Raw genomic sequence first — 23,600 nt, forward strand, 5'->3', positions numbered from 1 at the left:
GTGTGTGTGTGTGTGTGTGTGTATATATATATATATATATGTATATATCTCACATTTTATTTATCCATTCATCCATCGATGGATATTTGGGCTCTTTCCATACTTTGCCTATTGTTGAAAGTGCTGCTATCAACATGGGGGTGCATGTGTCCCTTCAAAACAGCCCACCTGTATCCTGTGGATAAATGCCTAGTAGTAAAATTGCAGGGTCGTAGGGTAGTTCTATTTTTAGTTTTTTTGAGGAACCTCCATACTGTTTTCCGGAGTGGCTGCACCAGCTTGCATTCCCACAAATGTATCATTTGTTTTTATGCCACACTTGTTACTGTAGAGTCTCCAGAATCACTACTCACAGTGGCTGCATGATGTTCCACATGTTCTCAAATGCTTTTCTTCCTTAGAGTTCATCTCATTTTACAGTTGTACACTGAATGGTATGGCTGTGTGTTTAAGGTGAGTCTCTTCAATTGACTCTAAGTTCCCTGAGGGCAGGGCTAGGTGAGTTAGGGCTCAGGATTGAATCACCAGCAGCAGCACACATAGAAGGCACACTGTCCCTAATAAGTATACTATATGTATGTGTGTGTGTGTGTGTGTGTGTATACATACATACACACACACACATATATATGTATATATGTGTTATTATCAATATTTGTAAATTAAATTTGCATCATAGTTTTGTCATCTTCTGTTTAATAATTATCCACTAGTGGAAACTTTGGTTGTTTACAGCACTTTACTTTTGTAAATTTTTGTGCGCATTTTTTATTATTTCCTTAAACCAAATTCTTAAATTGGAATATTACTTTAAGAGGTGTCAGTACTGGGGCACCTGGTGGCTCGGTCGGTTAAGCGTCCAACTTCGGCTCAGGTCACGATCTCACGGTTTGTGGGTTCAAGCCCCGCATCGGACTCTGTGCTTACAGCTCGGAGCCTGGAGCCTGCTTCGGATTCTGTGTCTCCCCCACCCCTCAAAAATAAATAAACATTAAGAAAAACAAAAAGAGATGTTGGCACTTTCAAGTTTCCTAAACTTCTAGAAAAGAAGTACCAATAATGTATGGGAGTACCAATCTGACAGGGAGGCATATTTCGTTTTTCTCATTTTCTTTTCATCTTATTGTGTAATGCATTCGTGCGGTACAAAATGTGAAAGTACGCCCCGTGCCCTGGCACACCTTGAATTGCCCGGTCTTCATGCCATCTTGGGCTTCACTTCCTACACAGCCTCGACAATATTAGAGGTTTTTCTCCCATTCCAAATACTTCTTTCCCTGGGGGACAAAAGGCTGATAGTGCACCTCAGACCTAATGGTAGTTATGTTCTTCTCCCGTGGGCTACTCAAATCTTGGTGCCTGAAGAAACACCCATGATTGTCACTTGTGGATTTGGGGCAAGTGGCCTGGAATAGGGCTCCTCTTCTGCTGTGTTCCCAGAAGGTGAGCTTGTGGAGGCCCCTGGAGAGCTTCTCTGCACCCTTTCCCCTAGAGACTGTAGACAAGGATCTGGGAGTCACCGCAGTGCCGGGACACTGTGGGAAAAACTGGAGCCCTCCTTCTCCAGAATAGACCACAGGCCTACTCCTTGCCATGACTTACTCTGTGGTGATGAGTGGGTCTCTACCTCACAGGACCGGTATCTATCTATGCCTTGGTTGTGTTACCAAATAAAACCCTGGGATAAAGGGAGAATAACTTTAGGGGAAATCAATCACCTCTGGCTGGGTCCTCTCAGACCCACAAAGCTCGACCCATCCTTTGGGACCTCAGCTCCTGGCCTGTTACCACATCTCCACTCCTTCGAGATGGAAGCTACTTTTTCTGCGTGCTTACTTTATCTCGCTGCTCACACAGCTGAGATGAGAGCTTCCCCTGGAAATCTTTCTCCAACTCCTCACTTCTGAGAAAGGTGATCCAACAGCACTTGTCTTCCTTCTACCATATGCTAATATTTTGTTGTCTGTCTCCCCTTTACTCCCCAACTTGTAGCTCTGATAGGAAAGAGACTGTGTGTGTCTCCTTCATCAAAGCCTAGCAGAGTATACATGGTATGAGTGGGCACTTCAAAAATGTTGAATGAATTGTACTTGAAAGCCGAATGGCCTATTAAAGCTTTTCATAATAGTTCGGAGAAATAAAATTCACCTTTTAAAATGTACAAATCAGGGGTGCCTAGGTGGCTCAGCCAATTAAGCGTCCGACTTAGGCTCAGTTCATGATCTCACAGTTTGTGAGTTCCAGCCCCGCGTCGGGCTCTGTGCTGACAGCTCGGAGCCTGGAACCTGCTTCAGATTCTGTGTCTCCCTCTCTCTCTGCCCCTCCTCCACTTGCACTATGTTTGTCTGTCTGTCTGTCTGTCTCTAAAAAAATGAATAAACATTAACAAAATTAAAACGTACAAACCAGTGGTTTTTAGTATAGTCACAGAACTGCTGGATTGTCACCCTACTCTGAGACCAAGGGGGCTGAGGACCAAAGCAGTGACAACAAATTTTGTGGGAGAGGGTAACAGAGGCAGAATACGTGCAAGGGTGAGGGGCTAAGTAACACACCTTCCAGGAAGGCGAACACAAGAATTTGCTGGGGTAGGATGGGGGGTGTGTGAAGGGTTGACATCTTTTAGACATAATCAAGGCTAACTTTACAGCCCACCTTGCCATCTGTGGAGAGATCTGCAAAGGGCGAGACAAGCCAGAAAGGGAAGCAGGGGGAGAAAGGGATGAGGGATTCAGGAATGTGATTTGCAAGGTAAGAAAAACTCCTCAGCTTGCAGGAGGAAATCTCTGGGGAGGAGTAAAGGCCCACCAAGGGCTGTCCCACTCAGTCTGCTCCTGAGATGGGCAGATGGGTGAGACTGTACCAGGACTGGGCATAGAGAACTCTTATCATCCCCCTTGGCCCCACACTGAGGTCATGGAGAGAACGGACATCTTTACAATATCAGGTCGTTCTTCTAAGTGCACAGTATCTCTCTCCATTAATTTCGATTTTCTTTAATATCTTTCAGTAAAGCCTTATCATTTTATCTACAAAGGGCCTGTACACCTATTGTTAAATTTATTCTCAAGTACTTTATATTTTGGTTGCTATTGCAAATCATATATTTTTATTAAAATTTTTATTGCAACCTATACACTGAATCTATAAACTATAAAAAGTTTATGAAAAAAATTGAAGAAGACACAAAAAAATGGAAAAAGATTCCATGATCCTTGGATAGAACAAATATTGTTAAAATGTCAATACTCCCCAAAGCAATCTACATATTCAATGCAATCCGTACTAAAATAACACCAGCATTCTTCACAGAGCTAGAACAAACAATACTAAAATTTGTATGGAATCAGGAAAGACCCTGAATAGCCAAAGCAATCTTGAAAAAGAAGACCAAAGCAGGAGGCATCACAATCCCGGACTTCAAGCTGTATTACAAACCTGTAATCATCAAGGCAGTATGGTACTGGCACAAGAACAGACACTCAGATCAATGGAACAGAATAGAGAACCCAGAAAATGGACCCGCAAATATATGGCCAACTAATCTTTGACAAAGCAGGAAAGAATATCCAATGGAATAAAGACAGTCTCTTCAGCAAGTGGTGCTGGGAAAACTAGACAGCGACATGCAGAAAAATGAACCTGGACCACTTTCTTTTTTAAATTTTTTTAAATGTTTATTTATTTTTGAGAGAAAGAGACAGAACGTGAGGGGGAGTGGGACAGAGAGAGAGGGAGACACAGAATTGGAAGCAGGCTCCAGGCTCTCAGCTGTCAGAACAGAACCCCATGTGGGGCTCGAACTCACAGACAGCGAGATCATGACCTGAGCTGAAGTCGGACACTCAACTGACTGAGCCACCCAGGCGCCCCAATGTTTATTTATTTTTGACAGAGAGAGACAAACAGAGCATGAGTCAAGGAGGGGCAGAGAGAGAGGGAGACACAGAATCTGAAGTAGGTTCCAGGCTCTGAGCTGTCCGCACAGAACTTGACGGGGGCTTGAACTCACAGACAGCGAGATCATGACCTGAGCTGAAGTCAGACACCCAACAGACTGAGCCACCCAGGCGCCCCGAACTTGGACCACTTTCTTACACCATACACAAAAATAAACTCAAAATGGATGAAAGACCTAAATGTAAGATAGGAAGGCATCAAAATCCTTGAGGAGAAAGCAGGCAAAAACCTCTTTGACTTGGGCCACAGCAACTTCTTACTCAACATGTCTCCAGAGGCAAGGGAAACAATAGCAAAAATGAACTATTGGGACCTCATCAACATAAAAAGCTTCTGCACAGCGAAGGAAACAATCAGCAAAACTAAAAGGCAACCGACGGAATGGGAGAAGATACTTGCAAAGAAATATCAGATAAAGGGTTAGTATCCCAAATCTATAAAGAACTTATCAACACCCAAAAAATAATTCTGTGAAGAAATGGGCAAAAGACATGAATAGACACTTCTCCAAAGAAGACATCCAGATGGCCAACTGACACATGAAAAAATGCTCAACATCGCTCATCATCAAGGAAATACAAATCAAAACCACAATGAGATACCACCTCACACCTGTCAGAATGGCGAACATTAACAACTCAGGCAACAACAGATGTTGGCAAGGATGCAGAGAAAGAGGATCTCTTTTGCATTGTTGGTGGGAATGCAAACTGGTGCAGCTACTCTGGAAAACAGTATGGAGGTTCCTCAAAAAACTAAAAATAGAACTACCCTATGACCCAGCAATTGCACTACTAGGCATTTCTCCAAGGGATATAGGTATGCTGTTTCGAAGGGGCACACGCTTCCCAATGTTTATCTCAGCACTATCAACAATAGCCCATGTATGGAGAGAGCCCAAATGTCCATCGAGGGATGAATGGATAAAGAAGATGTGGTATATCTATACAATGGAGTATTACTTGGCAATCAAAAAGAATGAAATCTTGCCATTTGCAGCTATATGGATGGAACTAGAAGGTATTATTCTAAGTGAAAGTAGTCAGTCAGAGAAAGACAAATATATGATTTCACTCATATGAGGATTTTAAGACACAGATTAACACAAGGGAAGGGAAGCAAAAATAATGTAAAAACAGGGAGGGGGACAAAATATAAGAGACTCTTAAATATGGAGAACAAACAGAGGGTTTCTGGAGGGGTTGTGGGAGGGGGGATGGGCTAAATGGGTAAGGGACATTAAGGAATCTACTCCTGAAATCATTGTTGCACTAGATGCTAACTAACTTGCATGTAAATTAAAAAACAACAACAACAACAATTACCCATAAAAACTTTTGAGACAAAAAAATAAAATTTTTATTGCAACCAAACATAAAGTGAATAGGGGCGCCTGGGTGGCTTGGTTGGTTAAGCGTCCGACTTTGGCTCAGGTCTCACGGTCCGTGAGTTCGAGCCCTGTGTCGGGCTCTGTGCTGACAGCTCAGAGCCTGGAGCCCGTTTCAGATTCTGTGTCTCCCTCTCTCTCTGCCCCTCCCCTGTTCATGCTCTGTCTCTCTCTGTCTCAAAAATAAACGTTAAAAAAAAGTTTTTTTAAGAAACAAACATAAAGTGAATAAATAAAGTGTACAGCTTGACTTATATATGTATGTGTTCATGTAACCAAATGGCATATTTTTATTGAAAAAATATTTTTCTGTGCAATATCTAAGTAATTTCTGAAAGTCACTAGAGAAATGGGCATTGTGAGTAAAGTGTTGTTTTGAATGTAATTTTTTTTAAGTTTATTCATTTATTTTGAAGGGGGTGCAGAGAGAGAGGGAGAGAGAGAATCCTAGGCGGAGATTTGACGTGTGGGCTCAATCTCAGGAACAGTGAGATCATGACTTGAGCTGGATGAAAAAGGAGGCTGATGCTTAACTAACTGAGCCACCCTGGTGTTTCTCACCTTAGCAGAAATGCTTTCAACATTGCATCATTACTGTGATGTGTGCTGTAGGGTTTTTGAAGATATCCTTCATCAGGTTATGGGGTGTTCTTTTGTATCAATAGATGCTGAATGTTTTGAGTAGTTTTTATGCATCAATTGACATGAATAAACTGCTTCCCCTTTAAAGTATGCGTCCATATTTCTCCTAGTCTAACATTAATTTTTGAGAAATGCCTTTTGCTGTATGTTTCTTTTCAATTCTCCCTCTTTACCCATCCATTACATGTTGGTGTCCTTGGGGCCCCTGGGTGGCTCAGTCAGTTGAGTGGCTGACTTTGGCTCAGGTCATGATCCTCTGTCCCCTTCTCTCTCTGGCCCTCCCCCACTTGTGCACTCTCTCTCAAAAATAAACATTAAAAAAATAAGAAGTCTTGGTCTCCTTGTTTCCTCCATCACTCCTCTCTCTTTTCAAGCTCCTGCTTTTTGTAGGTTTCCTAGGCTGTTAAAGATTGGGGGATGACAACAGGGTTTTCAGACATTTTGTCTCCTCACAGTCTGCTCTCTCCACAAGCAGGTTGAATTCAAGTTAAAACAGTGCCTTAGAAGATAGGTGGCTTATGTTCCAGTTCTCTTGATTCCCCAAAATGCACCAAGACATATTTCCCTGTGCCTTTCAGTCTCATCAAATTTCCTGTCCTGCCTATCTCCAGGTTCGTTGGGAACTCAGATGAATACACGCTGTAGAATCACTGCAAATTACTCACAGGTAAGGTTTGGTTGTTCTCGACACAAAGGTTGTTAGAGGTAGTGTGAGGTAACGGATAGCTTGGACTTTGAAGCTAAAGGAATCTAGATCCACTCCTAATCAGCAGTATGACCTTGAACTTGTTACTTAACCTTCCTAAGCCTCGCCTCCTTCGTCCAGCTTGCAGATAAGAGATGCAAAAACGGTTGACACATAGTAAGAGCTCAATGAATTTAGCGATTATTAAGAGACAATGCACGTGCAGACAGCCTGAAAAGCATAAAATACTCCATAATGTAAGCAGTATGCCCTCTGTGGGTTCGAGGCTCCTAAGCCAGCTCCAGTATTAGCGCCCAGGTACCGAGGAGGTAGGGTGAAGAGGGGGACTGCAGAGAAAACTACTCTGAACCTCGAATCCCCACCGTCGGGCTCCCATGGAGCGCCAAGTTGCACCCACGGTCCCTAAGCTTGGTGAAAAATGACAAAAATGACTGGGGAAGGGGCAGACGCAGCCACCCTCACATTCGCGGGAGGGATCCAGCTCCCACTCGAAAACGCCGCGCAACCAACCGCAATCACAACCATCCAGTAGGGGTTAACTAGTGCGCTCCCTGCTGCAGTCGCTAGGGGGAGCTCTTCTCGTCCCTCGCCCTAAACGGGTCCTCGTTTGCGCACGCGTGATTCCTTCCCTCCAGCGGTTTGCCCCCACACCAGCTACGTTCGAGCGGCGCGTTCCAGGCATTTTCCGACTTAAAGCCCTGCGGCTACGGGCCGACCGGAAGCCCAGAGGAACTACTGCTAGAGGAGGGGTGGGTAAGAGAGGTGGAAGTGGAGCCGGAAGCGTGACTAACCAGGCGGCCTCCCCAGGCCTGCGAAGCAGGAAGGACAAGGTGCCGACTTGGCGGGGTGTGGCCTCGGGAGGCGGAGGGCGCTGCGATTGGCCCTCGGCTGTGGCGACGGCGACGATTGGCTCCTGAGTGCGGAGGGAGGTGAGAAGGGTAGCGGCGGTTGGAATTCAAAAGTGGCGGGTGTGGCGCTAGGCTGGTAATCGCTGGAGTTCGGAGCGCGCGTCCCTTGTGTCGAGAGCTGGCGAGAGAACGTGGGTCCCAGGAGTCCCAGCGCCCTGTCCTCTTCTATTGTGGTCCCCTGGCGCGTGCGGCACGGTGCTGGACATGGAGCCGCAGGTGAGTAAGAGCCGCCTTGGATCTCCTGCCCCCGATGCTGACGAGCCCCTGGCTCCCGGCCGGCCTTGGTCCTGCCGGCTTGGAAGGCGAAGGTCCGCGCGTCCCCACGCATTGGAAAGGGGTGAGGGAGGGAGAAGGCAGGGAGCAGCCACAGAAAGTCTGAGTGCACGTCTGCCTGCCCTCCTCCAATTTCAGGGAGTCTCAAAACACCTTTCCTCGCTTTCGTGTCTCCAGGATTTCCCGTTTCGAATTCTCAGGATTGTCTGACTGGTACCCACTTCTCCATTCGTACCGACGATTGCAGTCCGTGATTGAGAAGGCAGAGTCCTGAGATTCCGTTTACCTCTGGGGAAATGGTGCCTGAGGCCAAATCCCTGCTGGTGTTCTTTCCTGTCCTCTCCTGGTTGCCTTCGCTTCGGAGTGTAGAAAGGGGATAGAGGGAATGGGGTAATCTGAACTGAAGGACTCCTTATTCTCTTTCCTTCCCCAGATTTTACAGCGATCTCTGCCCCTGAGGCTGGTTGACTTAGTTTCTTCTCTTATCAGTGCCACTGCACCCCACAACCATCTGCAGCCTCCCCTGTCCAGTGGAGAAAGATGTGTGACAGCCAGAGTGTACTGACTTTTGGTGCCAGAAAAAGGCTCCTCCTTGGATGCTCTGTTTGTTAGTGTTTCACATTCAGATTTTTCCAGAGTCAAGTTTCAATCTGAAGAGATACTCTTTGTGTCCTGACAACTAAAGAGCAGAGCAGTATGATGTGACAGCGAAAAATAGTAGAAGCCTTCTCATATGTATGCGTAGAATATTTACTGAGCACCTATTATGTACCATGCCCAGTTGTAGATACTTGGGATGCAGCAATAAACAAGACAAATCCCTGTCATCTCTATAGATGTTGTTCTATGGAAAGCTGTTATTTTATGGGGAGACAGGAAATATGTCATAAGTTATATAACTCTCTTAGAAAGTGATAAGTGCTGGGGGCACCTGGATGACTCAGTCAGTTAAGCATCCAGACTCTTGATTTTGGCTCAGGTCATGATCTCATGGTTTGTGGGATCAAGCCCCATGTGGGGCTTGGGGTTTTCTCTCTCTCTCTTTCTGCCCCTCTCCCCGACTTTTGCACGTGCACGCTCTCTCTCAAAGATAAACAAACTTTTAAAAAAGTGTTAAATTCAATGGAGAAAAGGAAAAATCTGAGCAGATTAAGAGGGAGGAGGGGAGGCCAACTGTCAGGATGGAGTATTAAATAGAATGGTCTTGGTAAGCTCCATTATTAAGAAGGTGAGCCTTGAATAAAGGCTTTGAAGGAGGTGAGGGACAAAGGCTAGTGGATATTGAAGGAAGAGCAATCCAGGCCGAGGAAATCTACTAGAGCCAAGTCCTAAAGAATTGTAAAACAAAGCTAAAATGGAGTGAGCGAGGGGGCAAGTTGTTGGAAGGGAAGTCAGATAATGGAGAGTGGGATTGTTGACCCCACTGCTTCTTGTAGGAACCATTGTGAGGGCTTTGACTTTTACTCTGAGAGAGATGGGAAATCATTGGATGATTTTAAGCAGAGATAAGATCTGTGTTACATTTTAAGAGGGTCACTGGCTGCCACATTGAGCGTAGAGGTAGGGGGTCAGGATAGAAACAAGGAGAACTGTGAGGAATACAGCAGCTTTTCTCAACTTCTGTACTACTGACATTTTTACTGTGGGGGCTGTCCTGTACATCGTCTGACGTTCTCAGTGTTCCTGGCCTCTACCCACTAGATGTTGGTAGCAGCTCCCACCTAATCAATGACAAATTGTCTCCAGACGTTGCCAAATGTCCTGTCGGGAGTAAAATCACCCCCAGTTGATAACCAGTGGCAAGTGATAACCTGAGAGATAATGGTAACATGGATCAGGGTAGTAGCAGTGGAAAGAGTAACACATGGTCAGATTCTGTCATCCTTTGCTGGCATTAGATATGGAATGTAATAAAATGGGAGGCCTTGGGGTTTTTTGGCTTGAACAACTGGAAGATGTAATTATATTGACTAAGATGGACAAAGCTGTAAGAGGAGTGAGTTTGAAGGGGGTTTGGATGTTAGGAGGTGAGTTTGGATGTAAGTTTGGCATATTTATTAGACTTCAAGTGGACACATTGAGGAGACAGTTGCATAGAAGTTCAGGAGCAAGGTCTGGGCTGGAGATATAAATCTAGGAGTGGTCAGTATATGGATGGTATTTAAAGCCGTGAGAGTGGACGGGAATGTGGATAGAGAATAGAAAGACCACCATTAAAGTTTGTAGAGATGAGGAGAACCTTCCATGAGAGATGGGGAACCCAAGAGAGGATGGTCTCCTGGAAGCTAAATGAAGGAAGTGTATTAAGGAAGAGGGAGTGAGTAGTTGTATCAAATGCTGCTGATGGGTCAAGGAAAGGGAAGATGCAGAGTTGACTTAGCAACATGAGGAGAGTGACCTTGGGACCTTGAGGAAAGTGGTTCTGGTGAAATGGGGAGAGTGAAGGCCTGATTGGGATAGGTTTAGGAGAGAATCTGGACATAGTGAATGCTACGTAGATAGCACTTTTGAGTTTTGCTGCAAAGGGCAACAAAGAAAATACTAGCAGGGAAACTCTTTACAACAATAGCATGTGTTGTAGCAGGTAGGAATGATCCAGTGGAGTGAAAAGCCGATGGTGTAGAGGAGAAAAGGAAGGATTGGTAGGGCTCTTACTTAGTAGATGAGGAGAGTAGGATCTGATGTGCACGTTGAGGGGAAACATTTCTCTTATGCTTCTCATTGTGGAAAGTTGGGAGTCATTGTGCCTGGCTTTATATTATGGACAGAAGAAAAATAAACACTAAACTCTTTAGAGTTTTCCTTAATAAATAAACCTTTGAATACATTTTTCAGAGCCCACACAAATTCCGGGGAGTTAGGTCTTTAGTAGATCCATTGTGGCAGTGTAGAGAGAACAAAGGGCATTGGTTATAACAAAATTCAGTGTGTAGCCTTGGAATACTTAAAGAAAACTTTGGTTTTAACACTACATTTGGGGGCATCTGGGTGGCTCCGTTGGTTGGGCATCCGACTCTCGATTTTGGCTCAGGTCATGATCTCACAATGGGTAGGATTGAGCCCTGCATCAGGCTCTGCGCTGACTGTGCAGAGCCTGCTTGGAATTCTCTCTCTCCCTCTCTCTCTCTCTGCCCCTCCCTGTTCTTGTGCACACTCTCTGAGAAAAATAAACTTAAAAAAAAAGATAAAATAAAAAAATACATTTGATTAATCTAAATTGATTAAAAAACATTCTTTGTATACGTACATTTCTGTAGGCAACAGAACAAAAAATGACACCTCCTTTTTTTGGGGTGGGGGCTTTTTATTTGTATAGAAGCCAATGGTTTGGATATATCAGTTTATTTAAGTATTCGCCTGCTGGTAGACATCAAATTTCATTCCTTTAAAAATGTATTGAGGTGCACCTGGCTGGCTCTGTGAACATCCTTGAATATATCACATTCTCTGTGATGTTTCTTACAACTTTATGTGAATCTGCAGTGATTTCTTTTTAATGTTTATTTGTTTTGAGAGAGGGACAGAGTGCAAGTGGGGAGGGCAGAGAGAGAGGGAGAGAGAGAATCCCAAGCAGGCTTCGTGCTGTCAGCGCAGAGCCCTATGTGGGGCTCAGTCTCATGAACGCCGAGATCATGACCTGAGTAGAAATCAAGAGTTGGATGTTCAACCACCTGAGCCACCCACGCACCCCTGAATCTGCAATGATTTTTAAATGAAAAGCTTAATTAAAAGACAAAAGAAAACCAGCCCTTCCTCTTGTTCTCTTGGTTGTTGGAACCATGACAGGCATCTTGGTGTCCCGGTTTCCCCCATCTCCCTCACTGCCAAGCCAGCTCCTAGTGAGGTCAATACTTGGTTTCCAGTAAGCCAGCCCCTCCTTTTCATTCCCACTGAGAACAGAAAGACCACCATTCAAGTTTGGAGAAATGAGGAGAACCTTCCATGAGAGAGGGGGAACCCAAGAGAGGGTGGCCTCTCTCAGATACATTTCTTTTTAGCCCTTAATCTCCTAAAACATCCCTTCTCTACTGACTTCTATGAAAATTAAGCTCTTGCCCCAGTGCATTCTTTACATCTAATGATTAACTTCTCTCTGTTGCATCCGGAATAGTGAGAGATGTGTATTTCCTTGGGAGAGTTAAGAAAGTGGATTGTTTTTTTAGAGCTTAATTATCTTGTACTCCAGTTTGGAAAGGCTGCCCTAGAAAGTAAGCTCTGGGAGGGCAGGGATTTTGTCCATTACTCTTACCCCAGCTTCTAAAACAACGTCTGGTACAGAGCAGTCTTGCAAAAAATCTGAGTGCCACAAATCCTTGTTGAATGAAGGACAAAAGGAGTGATGCATTCTCTCTGCCTGTCATAGCCCTCATCTTCTGCTTCCATTCATTCTTCACATTGCTTCACTTGCTTTTCTGGTACAAATCTAGTCATATTAGTTTCCTGATTAAAAATCATCAGGGTCCCTCTTGCCTTCAGTAAACATTGTCGTCCTTATCATGGCATGCCAACTGCCATAATCCTTGCCTTCACCTCCCCACTTTCTGTGCACACTCCATGTGTCAGCTGAACACAATAACCTGACATTCCTTGTGTGCACCCCCTTCCTTGCTTTCTGCCTAGGATGCTCGTCCTTGGCCCAAGCCATCAGGCCAACTCATCCTCAAGGTTTTTGCCTAAAAAGAGTTTTTAGAAGTGTTCTCTGACACTCTCCCCATCTGAACTATATGCCCATCCCCTCCCCTGGGCACTTTTTATGATAGCACTCAGTAAAGTTTTAATGCTCTCTTTAAATGCTTCTCTTCACCATTTTCTATGAGCATTTTGAGGGCAGGGACCACATCTGGTGGTTTGGTTACTCCCAAACCCAGATCATTTCCTGGCACATAACAGACACTAGGTAAATATCGAGTGAATGAAGTAAGCTGAAAGACAGAGAAGACACCTTGGAAGTAAAAGTTAACTCTTCTGGGGTGGCTGGATGGCTCTGTCGGTTAGGTGTCCGACTTTGGCTCAGGTCATGATCTCACGGTTTGTGGGTTCAAGCCCCGCGTGGACCCTGTGCTGACAGCTCAGAGCCTGGAGCCTGATTCAGATTCTGTATCTCCCTCTCTCTCTGCTCCTTCCCCCACTCACGCTCAGTCTCTTGCTCTCAAAAATGAAATGAAATGAGATGAGATGAAATGAAATGAAATAATAAAATAAAATAATAGTAAATAAAAGTTAACTCTCATGAAGATCAGAAGTTGTTCTGTATACATGGCATTCTCCTGATCATGGGTTAGGAGTAGGGTTTTCATAGGAAGGACCTGTGTTTAGCAGAGAAACATTCTGTGTCCTCAGAAACCCTTTAGTCCTGGGCAAACCAGAATGGTTGGTCACCCTAGACAGGAGTAGCCGTAGAGTGGACATAATCCCCAGGCACTGAATTGAGATGCTTTGGAGAGGCACTCTCTTTCTTTCCCACCGTCCCCACCTTTTACCTGACTCTGGTGGTCTCCAAACTGGGTCATGTGACTTCTGAGTCTTCTCCATGCAAGTCAACCTCATTATTTTTTATAAATAGACTCTTTTGTATATTTTTCACATGCCCAATCAGAAGCTGTATCTGGTTCTCCACATATGCAAGGCTAAAGACTAAACTCTTCCCTAGGCCTGGCATCACAGCCCTAGCAGTTAAAAACATGGCCTCCGGAACCAGACTGTGTAGATTCTAACCCTGGCTCTGCCCTTCACTGGCTGATGACCTTAGACAAGCTATTTTCCCTCTCAGTGCCTTCCTTCTCTCATCTGCAAAATGAGGCTAATAATAGCACTTCTCAGTGGGCTGCTGTAAGGATTAAGAAGCTGATACAGATGAAGTATTTAAAACAATTTCTAAAATGTTACCTGCTCCTCCCATCTAGTCTTCAGCCTTATCTTTCTTCCACTCTCTCCCTTATGATTCTCCATTCTAGCTCAAAGAGCCCGGTGGTCTCCCAGCCGTATCATGTGCGTGTTTGAGGTTTTGCCTTCTGAAAACAATGTCCATTTCTTTCTGCTTATTTAAGTAACTACCCTTAAAGTTAGCTGAAGTTTAGCGTTGTCTGTCCAGCTTTTCCCTTAGAGATTTCTCCCACTTTTGCATTATGTCCAACTTCTCTCTTTGCCTTTTGGCTGGCACATAATCTGTGGGCCCCAGTTTGTGCCCAAGAGGTACTCAGTGCTTGTTGGTGGTTAAGAGTTTGGGTGTGGGGGCCAAGAAGGGGAGTTCTTGGGACATTTGGGCTCCAGGGAGTTGTCTAAAGCTTCTCTCTTTTCCCAACAGAGGTCCCCCTTGTTGGAAGTGAGGGGGAACATACAGCTGAAAAGACCCCCGGTCAAGGCTCCTTCTCGGCTGCCTCTTCCGGGAACCAGGTTTAAGAGGGGGCCTGACCAGATGGAGGATGCCTTGGAGCCTGAGAAGGTAAGCTGGGTTTGGAAAGCTTTACATGTACATGTATGTGTGTGTGAGAGAGAGGGACAGAGAGTGTGCGTGTCTAACTCAATCAGGGAGAGTAAATGGACCCCATTCTTGTCTTTCTCCAGAAAAGGACACGAGGCCTGGACACAGTGACCAAAATTGCCACATCCCGCCCCAGAGCACCAGCCCTCACCACAGTGGCACAGACACAAGGCCAGACCACAGGTGGGCTCTAGGGGTGAACAGAAACCAAGGGAATGGAAGTCCAGTGCTCTTCAGATTTCTTTCAATTTTAGCATATTTTGAATAGGTAATATGTTTCACTTGTTTCAAAATTCCAAAGGCACAGAAGTCATTATACAGTGAAAAGTCTCCCTCCTACCTCTGTCCCCCAGCCACCAGGTCCCTTCCCCAGGAGCAACTGTATGTCCTTCCGGGGGTGTTCTATCATGGACATGTCTCCAATATTTTTTACATAAATGGTAGCATACTTGACGTGTGGTTCTGCCCCGTGTTCTTTTTTTGCTTATCTTGGTCCAACTTTTTCTTGGGGTATTGTGTAATTCCTGGTCCTGGGAAGGATACCTTTAGAAGCTGGCCACACTTCAGGGAAGAGGGAAGCTGTCTTATTTCTAATCCTCAGAAAACGCAACTCCTCTGCCCCTGGCCCAGCCAGAGTTCACACCATCCTGAGACTGGTTGTTCTTTTTCCTCTCCCCCATCTCCTGACAGCTCCAAAAGTTCCCAAGAAGACGGGACCCCGATGTTCCACAGCTGTTGCCACAGGTAGTAGTGCTTCAGAGCTGGGGCTGAGAAGAGATTTGGGGTATGTGTAAAGGGAGGGTGTGTAAAGGACCCCCGTGCTGATTCCGTACGTTAACTCCCCAATTCTCTAGTGCTGAAGAATCAGAAACCAGGCCCTGCTGCTCCTGCCCAGAAGCCTGGAGGTAGGTGACAAACATAACCACTAGGTGAGGGGCTGGGACAGGGAAGAGAGGAGATGGTGAGTACCCCAAAACATCCATCTGGTCTCCTCCCTGTCTGGAGGGAAAAGAGATACAGCAGGATGTGTGGAGGCCTTAAAGCCTAGGAGGGAAGAGAGGCAGAAAGCCAAGGCCTCCCTGACCCTGCCCTTTCTGTGCCATGTTAGCAGCTGCTCCCGTGCTGGGAGGGAGGAAACCCACCAAACGTCCGGCCTGGGACTTAAAGGGTCAGTTATGTGACCTAAATGCAGAGCTGAAATGCTGTCGTGAGAGGACTCAGACATTGGACCAGGAGAATCAACAGCTACAGGACCAGCTCCGGGAGGCCCAACAACAGGCCAAGTCCCTGGGGGCAGAATGCAGGACACTGGAAGGGGAGTTGGCCAGGGTGCAGGCCCAGGCCGAGCAGGGCCAACAGGAATTGGGGAACCTAAGGGCCCGTGTCCTGGAGCTAGAAGAGCAGCTGGGCACACAGCAGGGCTTGGTGCAAGAACTCCAGAAAGAACAGTTGGGGTTGCAGGAGGAACGAAGGGGACTGGCTGCCCGGCTGGAGGAGCAGGAGGTAAGGATCACCTTCTCACCAAATGCTAACCCTTCTTTCTGGGTTACCCTGAAGTCTCTTTGGGCTTAGGGTCCCTGCCTGCCTTTCTTTGGCAGTACACGTCTGTCCTCTAACCTCCACCCCAGCCCACCCCTGACTGTGTCTTATTTCTGCCCTGCTTCTCCCTGTCCTTCTTGCTTTCATAGCTCCCACCTGGATCTGTGTCTCCCTTCATCCTCTGTCTCCCCCTCTGTCTTTCTCTCTCTCTTTCCTGATCAAAAGTCTCCATGTCAGGGGTGCCTGGGTGGCTCAGTCGGTTAGGCATCTGACTCTTGATCTCGGCTCAGGTCTTGATCTCTGGGTCATGAGTTCAAGCCCTGCGTTGGGCTGTGCTGGGCATGAAGCCTACTTAAAATAATAATAATAATCGTGGGGTGCCTGGGTGGCTGAGTCGGTTAAGTGTCCGACTTTTGGTTTCAGCTCAGGTCATGATCTCACAGTTTTGGGAGTTCAAGCCCCGACAGCACTAAGCCTGCTTGGGATTCTCCCTCTCTCCCTCTCTTTCTGCCCCTCCCCCAACTCTGCTGTCCCTGTCTCTCTCAAAAATAAATAAACTTAAAAAAATTTTTTTTTTAAAAAGTCAGGGTGCTTGGGTAGCCCAGTCAGTTGAGTGCCCAACTTCAGCTCAGGACATGATCTCACAGTTCGTGAGTTTGAGCCCTGCATCAGGCTTTCTGCTGTCAGCGCAGAGCCTGCTTCAGATCCTTTGTCCCTCTCTCTCTGCTTCTCTCTCTTCCTCTCTCTCAAAAATAAACATTTAAAAAAGTTTCTTTTTATGTTTATTTTTGAGACACACACACACACACACACACACACACACACACACACACACACACACAGTGTGAGTTGGGGAGGGGCAGAGAGAGAGGGAGACACAGAACCCAAAGCAGGCTTCAGGCTCTGAGATGTCAGCACAGAGCCTGACACGGGGCTCAACCCCACGGACCGCGAGATCACGACCTGAGACAAAGTTGGACGCTTAACTGACTGAGCCAGCCAGGTGCCCCCAAAATAAATAAACATTTAAAACCAAATCTCCAGGGCACCTGGGTGGCTCAGTCAGTTAAGCGTCCGACTTTGGCTCAGGTCATAATCTCACGGTTCGTGAGTTCAAGCCCCGCATTGGGTTCTGTGCTGACAGCTCAGAGCCTGGAGCCTGCTTCAAGTTCTGTTTCTCCCTCTCTCTGCCCCTCCCTCTCTCACACTCTGCCTGTCTCTCTCTCTCAAACATAAATAAACATTAAAAAAAATTTTTTTAATAAAAAAATAAAACCAAATCTCCATGGCATTCTCTCTTCCTCTTCTCATGTCCATTTGACTCCTTGGTGAGCACCAACTAGATTGAATTCCTTGCGGTTTCTCCGATGCCTCAATCTTCTCTTCAGGCCATTTTGCATATATACTTCCCTCGCTGCAGAATGTTCTTTCTGTTCTCCATCTTTTCCTGGGTTTACTCCTGTATTTTTGGGTGTCAGCTTAGATGTCATTGTCCTTATGCCCCTTCTGGCTCTTCCCACAGCACTCCCTATTCTATTACCATGATTCCTATTTTCTTCCCTCTTTCTTTACCAGACTGAAGTCCTTGGGAACGGGGACCACCCTACCTCCATCCCCCACCTCATCATGACTTGTCTTTATTCCTCGTTGTGTCTTACCCTCTGTGTCTGTTCCGTTCTGGACAGAGGAGGCTACAGGCGTCAGAAGCAGCTCTGTCAGGCAGCCAAGCAGAGGTGGCGTCTCTGCGCCAGGAGGCTACAACCCAGGCGGCCTTACTAGTGGAGCAAGGAGAACGTCTCCATGGGCTAGAGATGGAGCGCCGGCGATTACACAACCAGCTACAGGAACTCAAAGGCAATATCCGTGTGTTCTGCCGGGTCCGCCCTGTCCTTCCAGGGGAGCCCACCCCACCCCCTGGTTTCCTCCTGTTTCCCTCTGGCCCTGGTGGGCCCTCTGATCCTCCAACCCGCCTCAGCCTCTCCCGATCTGACGAGCGTCGTGGGACCCTGAGTGGGGCGCCAGCCCCCCCCACCCGCCATGACTTCTCCTTTGACCGGGTCTTCCCACCAGGGAGTGGACAGGACGAAGTGTTTGAGGAGATTGCCATGCTTGTCCAGTCAGCCCTGGATGGCTACCCAGTATGCATCTTTGCCTACGGCCAGACAGGCAGTGGCAAGACCTTCACGATGGAGGGTGGGCCTGGGGGAGACCCCCAGGTGGAGGGGCTGATCCCTCGGGCCCTGCGGCATCTCTTCTCCGTGGCCCAGGAGCTGGGCAGCCAGGGCTGGACCTACAGCTTTGTGGCAAGCTATGTAGAGATCTATAATGAGACTGTCCGAGACCTGCTGGCCACCGGGACCCGGAAGGGCCAGGGCGGCGAGTGTGAGATTCGCCGGGCAGGGCCAGGAAGCGAGGAGCTTACCGTCACCAATGCCCGATATGTTCCTGTCTCCTGTGAGAAAGAGGTAAGGACTGATGGGTCCTGGGACTGGAAAACGGGGAGGAATGGATCGGGTGGCATCAGATGCAGGTCGATGCAGAAGGGAGCAGGAGAAAGTCGAAGGCTGAGGGGAGGGTACATTGTGCGGATGGGTCGCCACATCAGCATTGGCTGGCGGGCTGTAAGGTAGATCTGTCCGTCGTACAGAACTAGGGAGTGGAGTGACGCGTGTGCCAGGGTGTTCTCCGGCCCCGGCCCACTGCATCTCAGGCTTCAGCTCCTACTACTCCTCTTGCCCAGTTCACTCTGGCCATGCTGGCCTCCTGGCTGTTCTTTAGCCTGCTAGTCACGTTCTTGTAGCAGGGCCTTTGCCTGAATGTTCCTCTCCCAGAGTGGTTTGCTTCCTCGCTGCCTTAGGAGTTTAAAGTACTGAAGCTGTTCCTGGCCGTTGTGTCTAAAATTGCAACTCTCACCCTACTTTCACATACTCCTTATTCTGTTTTATTTTGCTCCTTAGTATCTCAGCTATTCTGTGCGTTTTATTTATTTTGTCTTTTCACTGGCTGGAAAGGAAGCTTCAAGAGGGCAGGTGCTGACTCTTGTTCATTGCTACTGATATAGCTATGCGTTGACTCCCTGCCTGCTTTTGCCCCTTGCTGTTCCCCATCCCCAGGTGGAGGCCCTGCTCCATCTGGCCCACCAGAACCGGGCTGTGGCCCGCACAGCCCAGAATGAGCGATCATCACGCAGTCACAGTGTGTTCCAGCTGCAGATCTCTGGGGAGCACGCTGGGCGAGGCCTGCAATGTGGGGCCCCCCTCAGCCTTGTGGACCTGGCTGGGAGTGAGCGGCTAGACCCTGGCTTAACCCTTGGCCCTGGGGAGCGGGAACGCCTTCGGGAAACCCAAGCCATTAACAGCAGCTTGTCTACCCTGGGGCTGGTCATCATGGCCTTGAGCAACAAGGTGGGCATGGGGATGTTGGCAGGTGGGACCTGGGATGGTTTGGGGCTGGTCATGCTGAACCCTGTCCTATCCTAATCACCTATCCCCCTAAACCCTCAAGGAGTCCCATGTGCCTTACCGGAACAGCAAGCTCACCTACCTGTTGCAGAACTCTCTGGGTGGCAGCGCTAAGATGTGAGTGAAAAGGACAGACAGATAGAAGAGGTTGGGTGGAGGGGTGCCTGGCTGGATCAGTCAGAGGAGCATGTGACTCTTGATCTTGGGGTCGTGAGTTTGAGCCCCATGTTGGGTGTAGAGATTACCTAAATAAATAAGATTTAGAAAGGAGGGGGCATTGGGTAGAGACTGTGATGCTGGGGTCAGGGGTAGGAAAATGGAAACCTGGTCCAGGCTCTACTCAGCCACTGATGCTGGGGTTTGGCCCCCTCTCTTCTCTCCACAGGCTCATGTTTGTGAACATTTCCCCCCTGGAAGAGAACGTGTCCGAGTCCCTCAACTCCCTACGCTTTGCCTCCAAGGTGCAGTTACCACCAAGCCCAGGCCCTGTCAGGACCCCTGGGTGGTTGTAGGCTTCTCCATTCTGACCCTTCAGTCCCTTAGGCCAAGGGCACATTCATCTGGAAAGGATTTGCATTTGTCAGGCATCCAGGGCACTACCTCTCTAGATTCATTTTTAACTATTGGCTTTTGGGTTCTTTAATTTTTAAAAATAGGTAGTTAAAAGGTCAAAACTATATAAAAGCTATATACAACAAATGAAGTTTTACCACCACCCCTTTCTCCCTACCTGCCCTATTATTTTTCTCATTTATCATTTTACTTATCCTTTCAGTGTTTCTTTTTGCAAATATAGGCAATATGAATGTGCTTATTCTTTTTTATATAAAAGATCTCTCTCATATACATATGTGTGTATATATATATGTATCTATATGTGTGTGTGTGTGTGTATATATATATATATATAGTTCTGTACTTTGTTTTGCTTATCAAGACAGCCCCAAGATTAGTCCCCACTAGTACACAGAGATCATTCCATTATTTTTATGTCTGCCTAGGACTCCGTTGTGTGGCTGCACCAAAGTTTATCCACCAGTTCCCTCTACTGGACACTTGGATTGTTTCCACTTTATTTCTATTACAATCAAGGCCATGTTGACTAACCTTGTACATATGTCATCTTGTATTTATTTAGTTATACCTGACCATCTTTTTTTTTTTTTTTTAATGTTTATTTTTGAGAGAGAGAGAGAGAGAGACAGAACATGAACAGGGGAGGGGCAGAGAGAGAGGGAGACATAGAATCTGAAGCAGGCTCCAGGCTCTGTGCTGTCAGCACAGAGCCTGATGCGGGGTTCAAACCCACAAACAGTGAGATCATGACTAGAGCCGAAGTCAAACGCTTAACTGACTGAGCCACCAGGTGCTCCTGACTATCTTTTTTTTTTTTTTTTTTTAATGTTTATTTATTTATTTTGAGAGAGAAAGCATGAACAGGGGAGAGGCAAAGAGAGAGGGAGAGAAAGAATCCCAAGCAAGCTCCTCACTATTACGCAGAGCCCGACCCCAGGCTTGAACCAATGAACTGTGAGATCATGACCTGAGCTGAAATCAAGAGTCAGACACCTAACTGACTGAGCCACCTAGGCACCCCAGTTATATCTATCTAGGGAGAGATTCCTAGAAATGGGATTTTCTGGACCAAAATAGACATTTTTTTCAGACCATTCCAAATAGTGTGAATTCAGGCCCCAAAACACACTTAAACATTAGGTGGAAGGAGGGCTGTGCCATGAATTCTCTAGGAGATTTATGCTCCCTGCACTAGAGTTAAGTCAGAAGGTCTCCATACTGTTGGTCTCTGGAGGGTAGTTTTTTCTCTGGCTATTCCCTTCCTGAGGGTTCTGGCTTTATTCAGGATCTCTGGTCAGGCGTGCCCTTCTGCTGTACTCGGGCTTACCCCAGTGGACATTGGTTGCTCCCATGGGAGTAGTCAGGTCCTTTGGCACCTTGCCCTGGTCTTCTGCTTTGATCAGGATTTCCTTTGCTGTCTTGCAAGTTTGATTAAAGTTCTGTCAACATCATTAACAGCCAAAGCATAAACTCTTTACTATCCTCTAATACCCAATTTACATTGTTAAATTTCACCTGATTGTCTCAAATGTCTTTTATATATTAGGTTTATTCTAATTGGGATCAAAGCAAGGACCACTCATTTCTTTTTGTTGGATTGTCTCTTAAATTTATTTTAATCTGTAAGAATCTCACGACCTTTTGTGATACTTATTTGTTGAAGAAATAGGGTCATTTGTCTGGTAGAATATACCAAATCTGGATTTTGGCTGGTTGCTTCCTTCTTCCATAATTTTTGTTATCTAGTAGATTTAGGGGCTTTGATTAAATTTGAATCAGTCTCACATTTCCTGACAAGAAAACTTAAATGGTGCAGTACACTTTTTGTTGAGGCAGGAGGCACCTAAATATCTAATTGTTCTACTTTTAACGAAATAAAAACCAATCATTGGATTTGGGTGTTACCAACTTGATCTATCCATTTGAAAATACCCTGTTGACCTAGTGATTTCACCTAGTGATTTTATCAATGTTCATACCTAGATCTTCTATTTCATTAGGGAGTTTAATTTTCCCATTCTACACGTAGTAGTCACATTTCTTCTAGAAAGTACTTTCCTTTACCATGTATTATTTGGTTACTCTGAAATTCTGCACATATAGGAAATGAAGGATACATGCTAGATTCTTTATCAATTTCTAGTATTAGAAGTTGATATCTTGGCAACTTCCAAAGGTAACCAAGTGAGTTTTTATGGGGGGTGGGGGAGTATCATTTTACAGATGCTTTTGTATTGATATCTATCCTTTGTAGTCATTATTCTTTCTGATGCTCAAATTGCTCCATCTTTGCCCAGTGGGAGCTCCTTTAAGTTGGCTCCTGTGCCCTTTAGACAGGACCCAAGTAGTCTTTATTCTAGATTCACTTTGTACAAATCCTGCCCTAGACTTGGGATCATTTTTCTGAGGGGCCTTGATTCCTAAATGAGTGTTGTTCATGTTTTATCTAGCTTATTAGGGCTTGGGGTCTCTGGGCCACGAAATTGCTGGAAATGGACACTCCATCTCTCTCTGCTCCTGTGTGTGGCTTCCATCCTTCTCAAGCCTTTTCACCTACTCTTTGACTTTGTGTGGTCAATGGGCATAGAACTAACCATAACTGAGGCCTGTACCTGCCTTCAGAGCCCTTGGTTTCAGTGTTTTCTGAGGGCAGCCCTAATATTGGGAGTGGGAGGTGATCTTGGAGAAAAATTGTACTTTTGGCTACTCTGAAAACGTTTTTATCTTGTCTAAACCCCCTGTCCGCAGGTGAACCAGTGTGTTATTGGTACAGCCCAGGCTAACAGGAAATGAAGACTGATCGAGATCCTGTGTGTGTGTTTAGGGATGGGGATGGGGCAGCTGAGGGATGCTTTATTGGGGGGTGGGGGGAAGGGGTGCCGTATGACCTGGGTCTATCAAATAAAGAACAGTTTTTTTTTTGTTTTGTTTTTTTTTGTCTTTTAATAAAGGTTTTATTAGCGATTGCCCAAATCTGTAGAAATGGGAACTGTCCACTGTCCACTCTGCCAAGTATTTGTGCTCTGCAGGGCAAGGGCTTCACCTTTTCTCCCCGTTAGGCCATCCCCTGCAGTCTAGGTGGCCTGAGGCTCCCATACCCTCCCGGGTTGTCCGCATCTAGGAGATGTGCCCACTAGCCAACCACCTTCATTAGTTTGCCGCCGGCCACCCCAGCCCCACGCGGGAAGTCTCTGGTGGATAAGGGAAGGTGGGAACCCGAGCCCAGAGGCGGGGCTGGCGCGCCCTCCCACAAACTGCTGGCTCTCCCCTCCCGCCCTTTCCCTGCCTTAGCGTTCGAACCGCCAGGGCCGGCCCGCCCGCTGCCCATTGGCTGGCTCTCGGCGGCGTCACTGCCTCGCTACTAGCTCTCCTGGTCTGAGCACCCGCCCTAGAAGCGCTGGGCGGGACGCACGCCCGCTGACTAGCTCGCGCCAACCGGTAACGGCCGCCGCCCCATAGAGGAGGGGTCCAAGCCTCCCAGGTGCCGCGCGCGGGAGGGGTCACGCGTGCGCAGAAGCGCGGCGGCGTTGGGGGGGGGAATTTGCCACGGGGAGGGCGGGGCCGGGGGCAAAGGCGGGAGGAGGGCGGGGCACTCGAGGGAGGAGGGCGTGGCGGGGGCGACGGGAAGGGTGAATGGAGGGCGGGGTCGTGAACTGGGGCCGGGAGG

General features: G+C 46.9%; 1 protein-coding gene and 1 long non-coding RNA gene across 3 annotated transcripts in view; one reads left to right on the plus strand and one right to left on the minus strand.

The window, feature by feature from the left end:
• Positions 1-7,599, minus strand: part of LOC131514037 (uncharacterized) — a 28,681-nt gene extending 21,082 nt beyond the window's left edge. Inside the window, exon 1 of the long non-coding RNA XR_009262894.1 lies at positions 7,487-7,599. This is a non-coding gene — a long non-coding RNA (uncharacterized LOC131514037). The remainder of the gene's footprint in view (positions 1-7,486) is intronic.
• Positions 7,515-22,789, plus strand: KIFC1 (kinesin family member C1). 2 transcript variants are annotated; one of them, XM_058733565.1, is made up of 11 exons: positions 7,515-7,624; positions 14,181-14,318; positions 14,441-14,540; positions 15,048-15,101; positions 15,212-15,262; positions 15,466-15,860; positions 17,582-18,361; positions 19,010-19,300; positions 19,401-19,474; positions 19,743-19,818; positions 22,682-22,789. In XM_058733565.1, exons 2-11 carry the CDS (start codon positions 14,292-14,294, stop codon positions 22,724-22,726), a joined length of 1,893 nt encoding a protein of 630 aa, XP_058589548.1. In that variant the 5' UTR covers positions 7,515-7,624; positions 14,181-14,291; the 3' UTR covers positions 22,727-22,789. The 2 variants fall into 2 exon arrangements, with proteins under 2 accessions (XP_058589548.1, XP_058589547.1); XM_058733564.1 differs by lacking the exon at positions 7,515-7,624 and adding an exon at positions 7,692-7,819.
• Positions 22,790-23,600: the final 811 nt, after the last annotated feature.

This window comes from Neofelis nebulosa, chromosome 6 (assembly GCF_028018385.1).
Source record: "Neofelis nebulosa isolate mNeoNeb1 chromosome 6, mNeoNeb1.pri, whole genome shotgun sequence".
Taxonomy (NCBI): domain Eukaryota; kingdom Metazoa; phylum Chordata; class Mammalia; order Carnivora; family Felidae; genus Neofelis; species Neofelis nebulosa.

Bases quoted from the DNA above. Each gene is read 5' to 3' on its own strand.
- KIFC1 (XM_058733564.1), top strand. The intron at 14,541-15,047 runs GTGGGCTCTAGG...ATCTCCTGACAG, and splicing joins GACACAAGGCCAGACCACAG to CTCCAAAAGTTCCCAAGAAG. The intron at 15,263-15,465 runs GTAGGTGACAAA...GTGCCATGTTAG, and splicing joins TCCTGCCCAGAAGCCTGGAG to CAGCTGCTCCCGTGCTGGGA.